The sequence below is a fragment of the Scyliorhinus torazame genome, chromosome 10, assembly GCF_047496885.1.
Source record: "Scyliorhinus torazame isolate Kashiwa2021f chromosome 10, sScyTor2.1, whole genome shotgun sequence".
Taxonomy (NCBI): Eukaryota; Metazoa; Chordata; class Chondrichthyes; order Carcharhiniformes; family Scyliorhinidae; genus Scyliorhinus; species Scyliorhinus torazame.
The window spans coordinates 233,554,126-233,570,712 of record NC_092716.1 but is presented as its reverse complement, the minus strand read 5'-3'; the positions used below and the strand labels follow the sequence as shown (position 1 = coordinate 233,570,712).

Here is a 16,587-nt window from a genome sequence, read left to right as displayed (position 1 = left end):
GAGATGTTATTGTATATGTATAATATGTATAGGTATTTGTTATAGGTAATTGTATATTGGATTGTTGGAGTGTATTTTTGGAGAGTATTTATTTTGGACAAGGCAGTTGCCATTCAGTTTTGTTTTTGTTTATATATTATTTATTTATTTGTTTAAAACTGGCCACTGTTATTTATATTGCTTTATTGTTGTGTAAAAGAAACACTACGTACTGTTATGTTTGGCCAAAAATCTTGAATAAAATATATTTTTTAAAAAAAAGACATTGGGGGGAACCAGGTTGACATACTAAGAAGTTACAATATGTTCACGCCTGTAGAAAACGGTAAGAGCAGTTCTGCTGACTGTGGGTAGCCTGTTAGCCAGCTGGTCTCATAGGAAAGTGTTAGGAATATCAGACGTCATGGAATTTGGAGTCTAGGTGTTAGCTAGTTAGGGCTTCTACCTAGTTAATAGGCCCATGTGATTCATAGTGCCATGGAGATGAGCTTTGGTAAGGGAAAAGCCAATGGAAAGCAGGTTGAGGGTTTCTAAGCTTCTAAACTTTCCCAGAAACTCTCAAACCCAAGGAACTCTGCCGCCGTCTGTGAAACAGAAAGAAGGAGGTAGAGGCAGCCAGTCCGGCACCTAAATCAGATAAAATGCTGACCAGACAGAACCCGGGTGGAAGCTCGGGCTCATATTGAAAAGACCTATTCCTGAGTATTTAATGGAGGCTGGCAGATTTGTCTAGCTTGGAACAGAGTGAAAGAATCTCTGGTGTAACCTTCACAGTGAAAGTCGGGTCAAGGATTAGAAGTTATCTGGCTGGAATAGGTTAAAAAAGGTTACCAGGCTCTTCAAGACAACAAAGGGAGTAAGACCCAGTATTGGACGGGGACTGTTGGAACAATGGGGGAGATCCGGTTGTGGGGGATTTGTTAGACTGGGAGTGGGGGTGGTCAGATCAGGAGGGGTGGACTTGTAAGGGGGTCATGTCCAGAGATTTGGGGGGGGGGGGGAGAGATAGAGAAAGAGAGAGAGAGAGAGAGAGGTTGTCCAGTGTTGGGCCAGGCCAGGCTGTGGACTTGGTTGGATGTGGTGTGGGGGTCCAGTGTGCCATGCGGGACCGGTCTGTGTTTTTAAAATAGTTACTCTGGAGTTAGAAATGCTTTTTTCCCTTCTAACTCTTTCAAGGTAAGTATCAGGGTAAAATTGGCAGGACCATCTGAATTTAACAAATTACTTTGTCGAATAGTTCCCAGCCCAGCACAATTGTCCTGGGAAGTTTAGACTTTTGGACAATTACCGGGTAAACTCTTTCGTGTTAACTTCAGCGAGGGATATCCCAGCTCATTGGGGTACTCCCCAAATCCGATACTGGGGAACCAGGAGGTTATGGCCTATTAATGTTGTCTGGAGAAACTCAAATCTTTCTGCCAATGCCTTGCACACATATAAAAGCTGAAAACTATTAGAATACCTACAGACTGTGCAACAGATAATGAGATGTCACCAAGTTGGTTTAAGAAGTAAAGCTGAGAAATACTAGGCAGCATATCCATGATCAGGTGGTAGTCTACCATGTTTCGCGAGTACATCTCTAATCGCTTCAGGTCATAGGGTGTAAATTTAGTTTCCAGCTCAGACCTGTTTAGCCCTGAAAGAGTAAATGAAAGAGGCATAAAAAAAAGATTTTAAAACATCTTCTAATGTGTTTAAGGCTGCTTTGGATACTTGAAAGGCCTTTTTTCATAGAGATCGGTACAATGCAGAACACCAACTGAGGCCGCACTTCGTATCATGAAGTTTACAAAAGAACATTAATAATTTCAACAGAAACAAAGATTTTGCATTTAGACAGCAGTTCTTCATCATCCTCAGGACTTTCCAGTTGTTCGCATCCAATTAATTACTTTTGACATGTAGTCACGACATGGCAAATCTCAATCACATGTTGGCATGTAGTCACTACATGGCAAATCTCACAATCACACGTCGGCATGTTACGACATGGCAAATCCCACAATCACATGTTGGCATGGAGACACAAGTGGCAAAATATTGCTGATAGACTGATCAATACTAATATTCAGCATTTGTTTGTTTTTTTGTTTATGTGATGTGGGTGTCGCTGGCTGGGCCAGCATTATTGCCCAACCCGGAGGGCATTTAAGAGTCAACCACATTGTTGTGGGTCTGGAGTCACGTGCAGGACAGACTCGATAAGGACGACTGATTTCCTTCCCTAATGGCTTCATGGCCATCATTACACTTTTAATTCAAGTGGTCAAGCTGCCAAGATCCTCGGGACATACTGCTCAAGAGTGGGATTTGAACCCGGTTCCCCAGAGCATCAACCTAGGTCTCTGAATTGCTAATGCAGCGACAATACCACTATGCCACTGCCTCCCATTTTAATAGTCGCGATATCCTACAATAGCCATTCTAATTTCTGATCCCCCCCCCCCCCCTCAGGCTCAGTTTACATCAAAGTTTTTGAAGTTATGTTTGTCTACCATTTTGTACATTCCCTAATGCAGGCAACTAGATCTTTTTGCCTCTGCACATTTAAGTCTTTCTTAACTCTTAAAATTCTTAGCGACTACCCCCAACTGCTTTAATTACATTCTACAAAGACTTTAGCTGTTCTATGATTTTGTCAAAATTATTTGTCACTGCACATTATTTGAAATACAGACTTTACTTAAAACAAAATATGAACTTTGTAGATTCTTCAATCAGAAAATAAGTTGGTCACTTACTTGGCTTTAATTCCTGCTTCATGTTTTTATTCTGAAGGATATTCAATGCCACGGAGGGAGGGAAACTGTTGAACTGGTAAGACAGGAGGGACAGAAACCGTCTTCGGAAATCTGTGGACAGACTTATTTATTCACATCTGTACATTCAACGAGAATGCTTAAACAATGTTTTTCCTTAAAGTCGATATTTAAACTTGGCTTTCGATTTTCTTTCAAAAAAAATCTATTTGCCAGGTTGTTATGTTATGTTAGGAACATAAGTGGACCAAAGCTCTTAATTTTTAAAATTGCTTTACATCACCAGAGTAATTGTTTCTAAAATTCACTAACCAAGAGTGCAAATGATTGATCTTAACGTATCTGCTTGTTACTGTCCATGAACAAAAATGAGAATTTGTAAATGGGCCGTACATTTAAAAAGAGAAATAGCTGTCTTTCAAGTATTCGTACAAAGTATTGGTGTCAAATTCCTTTGGTATTTTAAGAGAGTGTATTGGGAAAGTGGGCAACAACTCAGGGACGGCTCCAAGCAAATGAACAGTAATGCAGCAGAGGATCAGGAGAACATGTACAATGGTAGTGCGGGAAAACAGCCAGAGAACGTTTGCAGAAATGACGATACAGCAGGGGAGCCAGTAAACCATGGTAAACCAATTTAGTGTGCGCTCTAATATTAACTGCAGTTCCTGAACATCAATTGAGAAATTACGATTTTAAAAAAGACAAATAAATAATTAACCAATATTCAGAGAAATTAATTACTGATTTTAAACTCCTCTAAATCCAAGTGATTTTTTTTCTTTTTAAAAAATAAATTTAGAGTACCCAATTCATTTTTCCAATTAAGGGGCAATTTGGCATGAACAATCCATCTAATCTGCACATCTTTGGGTTGTGGGGGTGAGACCCACGCAAACACAGGGAGAATGTGCAAACTTCACACGGACAGTGACCCAGGGCCGGGAATCCAAGTGATTTTCATAGTATAAAAAAAGTACTGCAAACAAATAATTGGCAGAATGTGACTAGTGATGTCCTGCATGGATCTGTGTCGAGACCTTAACTATTCAGGATTAATTAACAACTCAGATGATGGGATAGAAAGCCGATAGAAAGCCGCTTGGCAAATTTGCTGATGACAAAGAATTTGCTGATGACACAAAGAATTTGCTGATAACACAAAGAAAAGCAGTAATGTAAGCAGTGTAGGAGGTCTTGTGGTGCAGTGGGTAATGTCCCTACTCCAGAGCCAGAGGTTCCAGGTTCAAGCCCAACCTCAGGATCTGATGGCCAAGGAATGTGCGTTCATAACGCAGTCAAACAGGTTGAGCAACAACTTTTAAATCCTTCCAACATGCCAATATCATGTGGTAACAGTGGAAGAGATTCTTGGTCAGCCTTGTGATGGGAAAAAATTGGAGCCTCGACCACCACTATCCATAGCTCCAGGTTACAACATGCTTGCTGCCATAGCAACTCAGACTCCTTGGGGAAGGCAGTTGGCACGGTAGCCGGAGTGGATCAGATTGGTGCCAACAACACAGGGGTTCCATCCCGGTCCAGCTGGGGTTTTGGGGCCTGTCTCCTTGTTTTACTAATGGTGGAAATCACACATTGTGGGTCAGATCTGCCTTCTGGCAGAGAACTGAAGATTTGTTGCCCATCCCTAATTTCCCTTGGGAAGATGATGGTGAGCTGCATTCTTGAACCGCTGCAGTCCATGTGGTGTAGGTGCTATTAGCGAGTGAGTTCTAGGATTTTGACCCAGGGACAATGATGGAACACCGATATATTTTCAAGTCAAGGTGGTGAGTGACTTGGAGGGGAACTTCCAGGTGGTGGTGTTCCCATGTATCTGCTGTGCTTGTCCTGCTAGATGGTAATGGTCCGGAGTTCGGAAGATGCTGGGTGAATTCCTGTAGTGCATCTTGTAGATGGTACATGCTGCCACTCTGCTACTGTGCATCGGTGGTGGAGGGAGTGAATGTTTGTGGAAGGGGTGCCAATCAAGCGGGCTGCTTTGTCCTGGATAGTGTCGAGCTTCTTGAGTGTTGTTGGAGTTGCACTCATGCAAGCAAGTGGAGAATATTCCATCACACTCCTCACTTGTGCCTTGTAGACTGTGGACAGGCTTTGGTGAGTTATGGGCAGCACAGTGGTTGGCACTGCTGCCTCATAGTGACGAGGCCCCAGGTCACTGTCCGTGTGGAGTTTGCACATTCTCCCCTTGTCTGCGTGGGTCTCACCCCCTCAACCTAAAGATGTGCAGAGTAGGTGGACTGGCCATGCAAGAATTTCCCCTTAATTGGAAAAAAAGGAATTGGGTACATTAAAATATATTTTAAAAAGGCTTTGGGGAGTCAGGAGATGACTTACTCGCAGCTGGATTCCTAGCCTCTGACCTGTTACTGTAGCCACTGTAAACACTGTAGTGTTTAAATGGATAGTCCAGTCCAGTTTCTGATCAATGGTAACCCCAGGGATGTTGATAGTGGGGGATTCAGTGATTGTAATGCCACTGAATGTCAGGGGGCAATGATTTGCTTCTCTCTTATTGGAGACAAACGTTTGCCAGATTAATCCCTGGGATGGAGGGAGTGCCCTACAAGGAAAGATTAAATAGGCTGGGCATTTATTCTCGAGTTTAGAAGAATGAGAGGTGATCTAATTCAAACAAACAAAATTCGTACAGGGATCGGCAGAATAGATTCAGGATGTTTCCCCTGGCTAGCGGGTCTAGAACCAGGGGACACAGTCTCGTAATAAGGGGGAAGGCCATTCAGAACGGCGATGAGGGGGAATTTCTTCACCCGGAGGGTGGCGAATCTTCGGAATTCTCTATCCCTGGGCCTGTGGAAGTTCAATCATTGAGAATGTTCAAGGCTGAGATCAATAGATTTCTACATATTTATTATATTGAAACATCAAGCAATACGGGAAGAGTGCAGGAAAATGGTGTTGAAGCAGATCAGCCATGATCTCATTGAATGGTGAGCAGAGTCGAGGGGCTGACTGGCCTATTCCTGATATTCTTGTGAACTATTTCTGCTGGCGGTAGTCCAGGATTGGACACAGAGCAAAAATTGGAGCCGGACCTTTCAGGGGTGAAGTTAGGAAATACTTCGACACACAAAGAGAAGTAGCTTGGAACGCTTTCCACAAAAAACAATTGAAGGCAGATCAAGCATAAATTTTAAATCAAAGATTTTTTTTTGTTTATCCAATGGTTAAGATATGGTTAAAGGCAGGTATACAAAGTTAGACACAGATCAATCATGATGCTGGACAGCCTTTAGGGACAAAATGGCCTACCTATATTCCTAATTAACTAAAATAAAAGGATAAAATAACAAGTGATATTAACACTAAACAGACCCAAAATTACATTACATAAGTGCCTGGTATACATAGAGATGAAATAAAGAAATAATAAAGAGTTAAAGGAGTCACACGCACATTCTGCGTATACACACATATGTGTTACATGTATCTCTATATATATCGATATATAGTTATATGGAAAGCCTTAGAATATAGATAGATATAGAACTACAACTGCCTGATCCCAGAAAGTTATGAATGTGAACAATGTTTGGAATCAATGTGGGTCATAAGAGGAGGTGTGTGTGTGTGGGGAGAATATATTGCATTGTACACTTCAGGAAGTGGCCACTCCAGCCACACCACAGAACAGTAAGTGGGCGGTCATCTGAGCAGGTAGAAAGAGATAGGCAATGCAGGAATCCTCCAGGGACATGTCACTCACTAACCAGTTTTCACTATTAAATACTGGTGACAAGTGATGACATCTCAAAGGAGCGCAGTTCACTGTTTGATACAGGGGAGTGCAGGAATGCATTGGCTATCTGGGATTCAGTAGCCAGGGAGATAGGTGTTTCAGAAACTGCCACTATCAGTTCCTCATGGTATTTTCCTGACCTGGTGCAAGGTTAGGAGGGTTTATTAGGTTACGGGGATAAGGTGGAAATGAGGACTTAAGTGCGTCAGTGCAGACTCGATGGGCCGAATGGCCTTCTTCTGCACGTATGTTCTATGTTAAAGGACAGTGAGAGGGTGAAGAAAAATTTAGGAGAGGGGGTGGAGAAGTTGTGTTTATGTAGGGACCAAGGACGTAAGAAAGAAACGGACCACCGTCATGCCATCTAAGTTTCAGAACTTAGGGAAGTTTTTTAAAAAGTAGGGCCTCAATAGATGTAGATTATTCCACTGCCACGCGCTAATTAGTCGGATAAGTCAGGTTAATGCAAGCCTGGATAAGTGGTGCGGGAGGGAGGGCTCAGATTCTTCAGGCACGGCATACGTTCTGGGACAGGAGGGATCTGTTCAAGGTGGACAGGTTGCATCTCAACAGAGTTGAGACCAATGCCCTGGGTGGAAGGTTAGCGAGTGTTATGGGGGATAAGCACCAGGAGGAAGTGTTAAGCGAGGAGAAACAAGGTGCGCAGAAGGCTGGGAAAGCACAATAATAATAATAATCTGTTTATTGTCACAAGTAGGCTTACATTAACACTGCAATGAAGTTACTGTGAAAAGCCCCTAGTCCCCACATTTCGGCACCTGTACGGGTACCTCAGCTGGTAGGGGAATTGAAACCAGCTGTCTGACCCACTGCACCAGGTCAGGAAAATACCATGAGGGACTGACAGTGGCAGTTGCTGAAACACCTGTCTCCCTGACTACGGAATCCCAGATAGCCAGTGCATTCCTGCACTCCCCTGTATCATACAGCCAACTGCGCTCCTTTGAGACGCCACGAACAATTCAGAAATAGGAGGGATCATATAGGAGCCAAACGTAAGGCAGTCTAAGGTACGTTTGGAGTACCCATGCACTGTACGTAGCAAGGCTGCTGAGTTACAGCACAAGTTGTCACATGAGACTGCAATGTGGTGGCAATAACAGAACTGGCTGAAAGGAGAGGATTAGAAATGCAACATTTCGGACTACGAAAGGATGGGGGTTGGAGTGGCAGTCTTGATCAAAATATTATTATAGCATTGGAGAGGGATGAGGTAATGATGAGCCAAAAACAAAATCTATTTGGTTGGAATTATGAAATAGAGCAATTATTAAATGACTGGTTTAGCACACTGGGCTAAATCGCTGGCTTTTAAAGCAGACCAAGCAGGCCAGCAGCACGGTTCAATTCCCGTACCAGCCTCCCCGAACAGGCGCCGGAATGTGGCGACTAGGGGCTTTTCACAGTAACTTCATTGAAGCCTACTTGTGACAATAAGCGATTTTCATTTCATTTTTCATTTCATTTTGTTTTCATTTAATTTTTTCACTGGCCTCCTACTATGTTCTATCATACTAGATGATAGCCATTAATGCTCAAAACAACTTTGCTGTGTATAAGCCAATACTTTATAGCTTTAGTTTGGAATTTATTAGTGCAATGGGTTGGATTATACCTTTCCAGAAGGCAAGGAGCCAGTTTTCTCGTGGAGATTCCACATCCTCCTCCTCCTCATTGAGTGCCTTCAACATGATACAGGAATGCTCACCAGTCAGTTCGTTCTGCAATTAATACAAAGGCTTTATTAAAAGTTGAAGAATAAAATGGGACAGACCCAGCAACGACCCAGGAACTGGAAACAAATGCACATCATGCCCAGTCGACCTGCAAAGTCCCCCTTCACTAACATCTGGGGGCTTGTGCCAAAATTGCTGCTCCATCACCAATAGCCTGAAACAGTCATATTCCTCACAGTTCTACATTGTAGCCAATGCCCTAGATTTCTCCATCACTATTAGATGTTTTCAACCCCCCCCCCCCGCCAAACACAAACACACACACACACAGTAAGGGGGAGGGACGACAGAAGAGAGGGAGCTTTTACAACTATGGATAAAAATAGTAAAAAACCACCAAAATGAAGATTAGTGTATGTGATTTCCAGACTCTAAGTCCAGAGGAGTTATCCTTTGTGGCGGAGTGCAATTCAGATGAGTTCCGGGCTGGAGACAACAGCATGAAAATCTTTGAAACAAATGATGGTGCAGCACAATGGGATTTCTGTGCTTAGACCACTTGGCAGGCAATGATCACAGACTTTTGAAATCAAACAGGTTTCAAGGAAGTCAGACACAGTGGCCAGCTGTGAGTCCTGCTGGAGGTCTTCCCGGTCGGTGTTATTTCACCAGACTGCTCGTTTCTCATTTCTGAACTGAATCTAGTGATTTCAAAGTGTTTGTGAGTCATGTGATCTCCTTCCACCACCATGATTTCAAAAGAGATGTTTATTTGGCATCTGAGTCCGGCCTTTGTTGTATGGTTTATAATGTCACAGTTGTTAGTGAATGTCACCATCCATGTTGTGGATCTTAATTTGGGAGCCATTGTCTGGGCAGACACTAGAGGGGTTAGCTTATCAAGATCCGAATGACATCCATTGTCCTCTCAATGGTCCCCTTTTGAATTGGAGCTGGACAGTCCCAGGTGTGAGATGGGTCTGTTAAAAAATGTGAGGGAATAATGAGTTTTGATCTCTGCAAGTCCCCTGGTTTTGCGCTCCTGACGCCCATACCACTGGGTGGGAGATTCCATGGTGATCCACGACGATGAGAGGGGAACTCTTTTGTTCCTGTAACCCGTTGGATGCTCCCAGGACAGATGGCAAATCCTGAGAGTCATGTGATTTGCCTCAACCATCTTTTTGCTCAGAAGTCCATTTTTTAAAAACCCAGGAAACTATAAAGTTTGTTGTACACAGTTTTGATTTCTTTTCATGTCTGACAGCACTCCTCCATGCTAAACACCAAATGAAAGGACACCACTTGCAGCAAGGACACAGGATGTACTCAGGGTGAAGGAGTTCAATGCCCATCAGTAGCCCATCGGCACCACTACTGGTTCAGCTGGCTGAATCCTGAAAGGATTACCTGTCAGACTGGTCTTGTAGCAGGTGTTGAAAGGACCAAGAGGGAAAAATCCACTCAACCACTTCCTCAACAACATACCGGTCATAAATGCATGCGTCCATGGCAATATTGGTAGGAGTGACAACATACAGTCATTGTGGAGGCGAGGTCCCATCTTCATACTAAGGATACTGTTACGTATTTGGATTAATTTTTATTGGCTCTCGTGAAGATCTGTTGTGTATTGTTGTATTCGCCGAAAGTGACGTCTTAAGTCCATGGCAGGAAACCGAGAAAGAAGTCATATAAGAGATCACACACTGCAAATAAAACTCCGCTGTTTTAAACCTTCATCTTCCCTAGAATCAAACCTCCAAAGCACAACATTAAAACTAGTAACGAGGACCATAAATGCTCGCTGGCTGGCCACCCAGGAAGAAGAAATTTACTGGGAAAAGTTGTAAAAAAATAAAAGCTACAAAGGAAAACTTTTCATCCAACGTGACACGTGCCATGAAGAACCAATAGGTTAGGTGGAAGTGAGTAACGATAATCTGCGTGCAGAACAGATTATTCAGCTCTCGGTGATAAATAAGAGGCTGAAGCTCAGGCTGTTGCATTGTGTTCAAGGGAATCAAGGTAGCTGCTGAAAACACGGTTTCGAAGTGTGCATACGGGAAACCTCCATTCATACAAAAATGACGAGGGTCTTAATTAATTAATCGGTATCATGGGGCCCTTTGATGCAAATGTGGAGCGATGGAGCTCCTATATTGAGCGTTTTGACTATTTTGCGCAGGCAAACAAAATAGCTGAAGATATTATTATTATGAGGCATGGTGGCGCAGTGATTAGCACTGCTGCCTCATGGCGCTGAGGGCCCAGGTTCGATCCCGGCCCTGGGTCACTATCTGTGTGGAGTTTGCACAGTCTTCCTGTGTCTATGTGGGTCTCACCCCTACAACCCAAAGATGTGCAGGGTTAAGTGAATTGGCCATGCTAAATTGCCCCTTAACTGGGGAAAAAAAAATGGGTACTCTAAATTTATATATGTATAAAAATGCTGAAGATTGAAAGGAAAGCATTAGGGATAATATTTGGAGTAAAGAAATTCCATCAATTCCTGTATGGGGGGAAAGTCTGATTTACTGACTATTGTTCATGTTGAGCTTGTTTTGAACTTGTTGGAAACTTTCAATTTAAAGATGGGGCGAAAATATGTATTTGCAGTAATTATTAACTCGAGTGAAGCTCGGTTGCATTAATGTATTCACCGGAGTAACGTCATAAGTCCTAGCACAGAAAGCAGAGAGAGAAGAACAGCTACATAAGAGATCACACACTGTAAATAAAGCTCTGTTGTTTTAAGCTTCCGTGCTCCCGAGTATCACATCTACAAAACACAACAGATACTATCCATCATGTCAAACCACCATCGACAAAACGTTCCAAACCTCCAAACTCTACCACTTAGAAGGACAAGAGCTGCAGACATATGGGAACACCAACCCCACCAAATCACACAGCAGCTAGACTCGAGCTATTTCAGCATTCATTCACTGTTACAAAGTCAAAGTCTTGGGACTTTCCTTCCTAAAAACACTGGATGTACCTATGCCACACGGACTGCAGCAGTTTAAGGCAACAGCTCACCACAACATTTTCAAGGGAAATTAGGGATGGGCAACAAATGCTGAGCCTGTCAGCAATACCCACATCCCACGAACAAATAGAAATAAAATTCAAACTCTTTCAAATGACAGGTCACATACAAACGTACAACGGTTTCTGAAAACTTGGTAATCAGGTTTTTTTTCCAGCGTACTGTTTGCAAATAACTGGTGCAAGCTGAGGTAAGTGCAGTATGTCAGTTATAAATTGTACGGTTTAACAAGATTATGACTTCGGGGACTTGAGAGATCATTGTTGGGCCATAACCATTCAAACAATTCTGAAACAAACGTCCATCAACCACCACCTCCTTCCTACATTTGGCACTGTTAGACATATCCTCCTACCTTTCCTCTTAATAATCCAGAGAAAGAAAAAGCCAAAAAAGGTTGCCCCGCCTGATCCCGGAAGTGGGCCTCAATCTCCCCCCAACATCGCTGCTCTGCAAGTCTGACTTTTCAAAGTGCTTACGATTACTTCAAGAGTCAGTTTTCGTAAAATCTTCAACTCTTTCACCAGTGGTAACTGCAGTTTTAAAACAATACCCATCTCCCTCCAAATCCTAGAATGTCAAAGCCTCCCATAATCTCTCATACATTCATCCTTGGATTTGCTAGGTTCCATTGTTCCTGTTCTCTTCCCCTCGGGTTAATTACTTCTTTACTTTCCCTGAGACTCACTGTCCCATCACAAAGACTGCTGTCTGACTCCTGCCCCAGGAGGAATTCCGAAAATGCAGAGGAAGAATCTGGTGTAATCAAGTTGCAATGTTCTTCTCCCATAAAGTTCAATTTTTGAGGCAGTTGCTATTAGAAGGGACTAATATCGAGAGATCTTTGAATATATGTTTCTATATTTGAAGATATGTTATTGCTTATTGGGGCAGCACGGTAGCATTGTGGATAGCACAATTGCTTCACAGCTCCAGGGTCCCAGGTTCGATTCCGGCTTGGGTCACTGTCTGTGCGGAGTCCGCACATCCTCCCCGTGTGTGCGTGGGTTTCCTCCGGTTTCCTCCCACAGTCCAAAGATGTGCAGGTTAGGTGGATTGGCCATGATAAATTGCCCTTAGTGTCCAAAATTGCCCTTAGTGTTGGGTGGGGTTACTGGGTTATGGGGATAGGGTAGAGGTGTTGACCTTGGGTAGGATGCTCTTTCCAAGAGCTGGTGCAGACTCGATGGGCCGAATGGCCTCCTTCTGCACTGTAAATTCTATGATATAATAGGTTGATATCACTAATTGTAGACAATGAATTCTGTAATACGATATATCTTTAGTGTATGCCAAGCTGTACAGCTCATAATAATGAATGGCAAACCACGAACAATTTTAAGTCATTCCAAATGGATTACAAGTCAACAATCTGCATGATGAACAGGATTAATCAGAGTCTCACTTTCCAACTTCAGTCATTTTCAATTTCCTTAAATACATCTTGCTGTGGAACATTAGATCCATGAGCAACAAGAGTCTGACATGTTATTACTATGCAAGACTTGCTTTTGTTGACTATTTGCATGTTTCAGGAGGTAAAGCTTTCATTCCAGTCGGCTACCTTTCTTACCAGTTACAGCAAACCTGATTAGTCATTTTGATGATACTGCATCTCTGATTTTAATCTGTGCAACCAATTATAGCAAGATGTTTTTTCAATTAAAATGGTTCTCAAATAATTTGCACCGATTACCTCTTAAAATTCAAACAGAAGCAATGAAAAAATTGCTCTGCAATTTTCATTCAATGTGCAAAATCTAACTTGTGCCAGCTGAGGGCAGTCTTTTAATACAAAAATGAGTTAATTTCAAATAGATCTCCCTTCCCACAAGATAGTCCACTGGGTTGCCACTAATCTAAACCAGCTGGGATCCAACACTTTTCAGAACAGGGATTTACTGTACAGTGAATTTGTTCCCCATTTAAAACTATTAAACAATGTTTTATTTCTGCGTCAATTCAATTGGATTATACAGTACTGCGCAACATGCTTAGATAGTAATGTGCAATATACAAATTACTTCATAGAAATGAATCATTTCAAGTACAATTTACCCGGTGCTCTTCCTCATTCGGATTACCACTTTGTATAGACAAAAAGCATTCAAATTAACACACTCTGTTAAAGTTGAGAAGTTAAGGGACTTACAGGCGTCTGTCTTAGATACACTGGAGCATATCCAGCTCGTTTCCAGAACCTTAAAAAACAGAAATGAGATTACAAAATGAGTTTGCCTAGAAACCACTTTAGCACAGAACTTCTAAATTAGCTTCAGTCCTGTTACGAAGGACATCCTGGTATTTGCCTTTAGTCTGCAATGAAGCTTTTGCACACTTTCACATAACTGACATTTACAACAGTCAATGGGAGGACATTTGAAGGAACAGCGAGCAGCCTAAGCTCACAGCAATAAGCTATGGACACTATTTACTGGCCCCGCAACACATCACATCCTTGTGGCCCTGCAGATACAGTAACTGTCATGTTTCAACCAGTATGCTGGCTGTAATGCTACAAGTTAACATTTCAATAATCCAAACAATCTTTTAATTGAGATACATTGCTTGGGTAGGAATGGCCCTTCCCTCCCCATTCAAAATGCTAGCTTTCATTCATTCAGACAATGACATTAAAATCCAAGATTCTTTAAGGCAATCCTCTTTCACAGGGCTAAATCGCTGGCTTTGAAAGCAGACCAAGGCAGGCCAGCAGCATGGTTCAATTCCCGTACCAGCCTCCCCAAACAGGCGCCGGAATGTGGCAACTAGGGGCTTTTCACAGTAACTTCATTTGAAGCCTACTTGTGACAATAAGCGATTTTCATTTCATTTCTACTGTAGGAGGCATTAGGCCGGCAATAGCAAGAATTTATATGGTGTATACAGAAGAAACTGACCCAGTTCTTCTAGCTCAAAGTGCACTACACCTATGTCAAACAAACTAAGAATTCTAATTATTTTAGTTGTTCAATGCAGCCACATTTCAGAGTTTGGCTACAGCTTAAAATGCCTGCAATGGCAAGTGTTGCTGTTGAAAGACAGATCTCCTATTGCTTTGAAGCAATAAGCTGTGGGTAGAAATGCACTATGAAAAGCATTTGGAGATTGTACTTAAATAGGTCCCATCTGGAAGACTTGCCATTTAGGTTGACGATTAAGTTGCTGCTCCAAAGCTATCCCTTACCAGATCGAACAGTTAACACTGCACACACTCCAACCATGTCCCCCTTGAGCTTTCAAAATCTATGCATGCCTTTTGCAATCTCACTTTAATATCATTAGAAGACTCCGGTAAGAGGACAAGATTATTTTAAAGGTGATCACTTTGAGTTTGTATTGATTGGATCATGCTGTTCATAACACAGTACATATCTCACATTGAGAGCACCAGTATGTTATACGCTAGTTCATACTTGCCAGGAAATTAAAAAAAACAAATAAACAGATAGGAATGATTGGAAGTGTTTATATTTGCTTGATCAGCATTTGGAAACTACACTTCAGGTGGAAACTGGTCGTCAAAGTCTAATTTTGATCAAGGATTTCCATCCAAAAATAAACCTTTCGTTTTACTAGGAGGTCACTTGATAACTTACAGCATTTATTATGCTAAATTATTTTAGTCATTTTGATATCTTGGATTCTGTGATAAGTCAGCGGGTTGATTTGAATGCTGGCTCAGTAATTTATATCAATGAACATGCTCCAGTCTGTGCCCACACTCAACTGGCTATGGTCCAGAGAGGTGAAGCAGATTTCCTAGCAAGCTTAACTTCCTACATAAGTTTATAACAGCAAAATAACATTTGGGGAATCTTGCAAATAAAAAGTAACTTTTTGGGGGGGGGGGGGGGGGGGGGAAGCATGCAACTCTTAAATGAAGTGGGAAATGCTACCTAAATGCTTAAAAATTCAATTCCATAATCACCAAAAGATGTCTTCCGATTAAAAATATTACAGGCAACATGCTAAACCGACCAGTATGCGAGCAGCCGTAAAATATTGATAAACGTCTGCCCTGTTGAACAGACATTTTAACTTACTTCAGCAGCTGTGACGTGAGTCCATATGATACACCCAGGTAATCAAGCTTTTCTGTTGGCCGCTCATTGAGTTTCAGCAGTAATGGTGGCAAGTCTTTGCGTGGAGACAACATCTCTTCCAGTAAACTTATAGCCTGAGTGAAGGAATGGTTTCATAACAAGATAAATCAGGCCATTTTATCCTGCAGGCTCATTCACAAAACCACATTTCTCATGAGTCAATGGTGGTACAGCTGTAAAATCAAAATGCACATTCCAGCACAGAGTTCCAATGGCTTGACCAGATTTCCAGGTAGAAAACCGTTTTCTTCCCGTTGCGGACTTATTCATCCTTATTGTACTTCACTCTTCCAATCACGAGAAACCAGGTGAAGGCTCTTGGAGTAAAAGAACTAGTTCTTTATTACAAGCTATTGCAGGGGAGACTGGCATTCCCAATTGGGAATCCAGAAAGCACAGATTCAAGGATAGTACAGAAAGCTATACTTCGAGATTCAATAAGAAATTAGCTTTTATCCAATCATTTGTTACTTGTTATCCATGTCCACTCATGACTATCGATTGAGATTACGTCATGCATACGAGAATAATTAACCAATCACATTCAAGGTCCGCATGCTTAATTCAACTATCCAATCATTAAAAGGCACATATGTCGTCTTGCAATTAGTGACATTGGTGGTCCACTATCTGGGGAGTAGCTATCAATCACCTTCCTCCCTGCTATTTAATGGCTCCTCTCGAGTCATGGAGGCTATCACCATGGTTTTGAATGGCAGAGTTGGTTCGATGGGTCATGTAATCTGCTCCTGCTCCTATTTCTGAGGTATGTGTGAATTACCGGCCAACTATGTCCCCCAGACGGCAAGAGTGAACCTGGTTTTAACTGATGGAACATATATTTTTAAAATTTTCATTGAAGAGTTTTCATTTATAACAAACGAACAAAATGCACAATAACAACATCAAAAAATAGATACAAGTCCAATATTCTTAAAAAAAAATCAAAAAGAAATTTCACAAGTTGCAGGACATAGCAGTCCCTACCACTATCGGACATATTGGAACCACAATAAATGGTTCATTGTCCCACATTGTAGAACAGATCTCGAGATGTAACATCCACAGATTTTATGCCTGGAAGCTAGCCCTTCAGAGACAGATTGTGTCTTTGTAGTGTCTGTATCAAATGACAGCTTGTTTCCCCAGTCATAGAATTTACAGCGCAGGAGGCCGCCATTCGGCCCAT

The 16,587-nt window shown here is 42.0% G+C and overlaps 1 protein-coding gene across 1 annotated transcript in view; it reads right to left on the bottom strand.

Moving 5' to 3' along the window:
- nat10 (N-acetyltransferase 10) overlaps nt 1-16,587 on the bottom strand; it is a 122,671-nt gene that overhangs the window by 15,098 nt on the left and 90,986 nt on the right. Inside the window, exons 20-24 of the mRNA XM_072466582.1 lie at nt 15,339-15,472; nt 13,445-13,493; nt 8,180-8,285; nt 2,745-2,855; nt 1,467-1,639 (exon numbers count right to left, since the gene is read on the bottom strand). Of these exons, the coding sequence (XP_072322683.1) occupies nt 1,467-1,639; nt 2,745-2,855; nt 8,180-8,285; nt 13,445-13,493; nt 15,339-15,472 (573 nt within the window). The remainder of the gene's footprint in view (nt 1-1,466; nt 1,640-2,744; nt 2,856-8,179; nt 8,286-13,444; nt 13,494-15,338; nt 15,473-16,587) is intronic.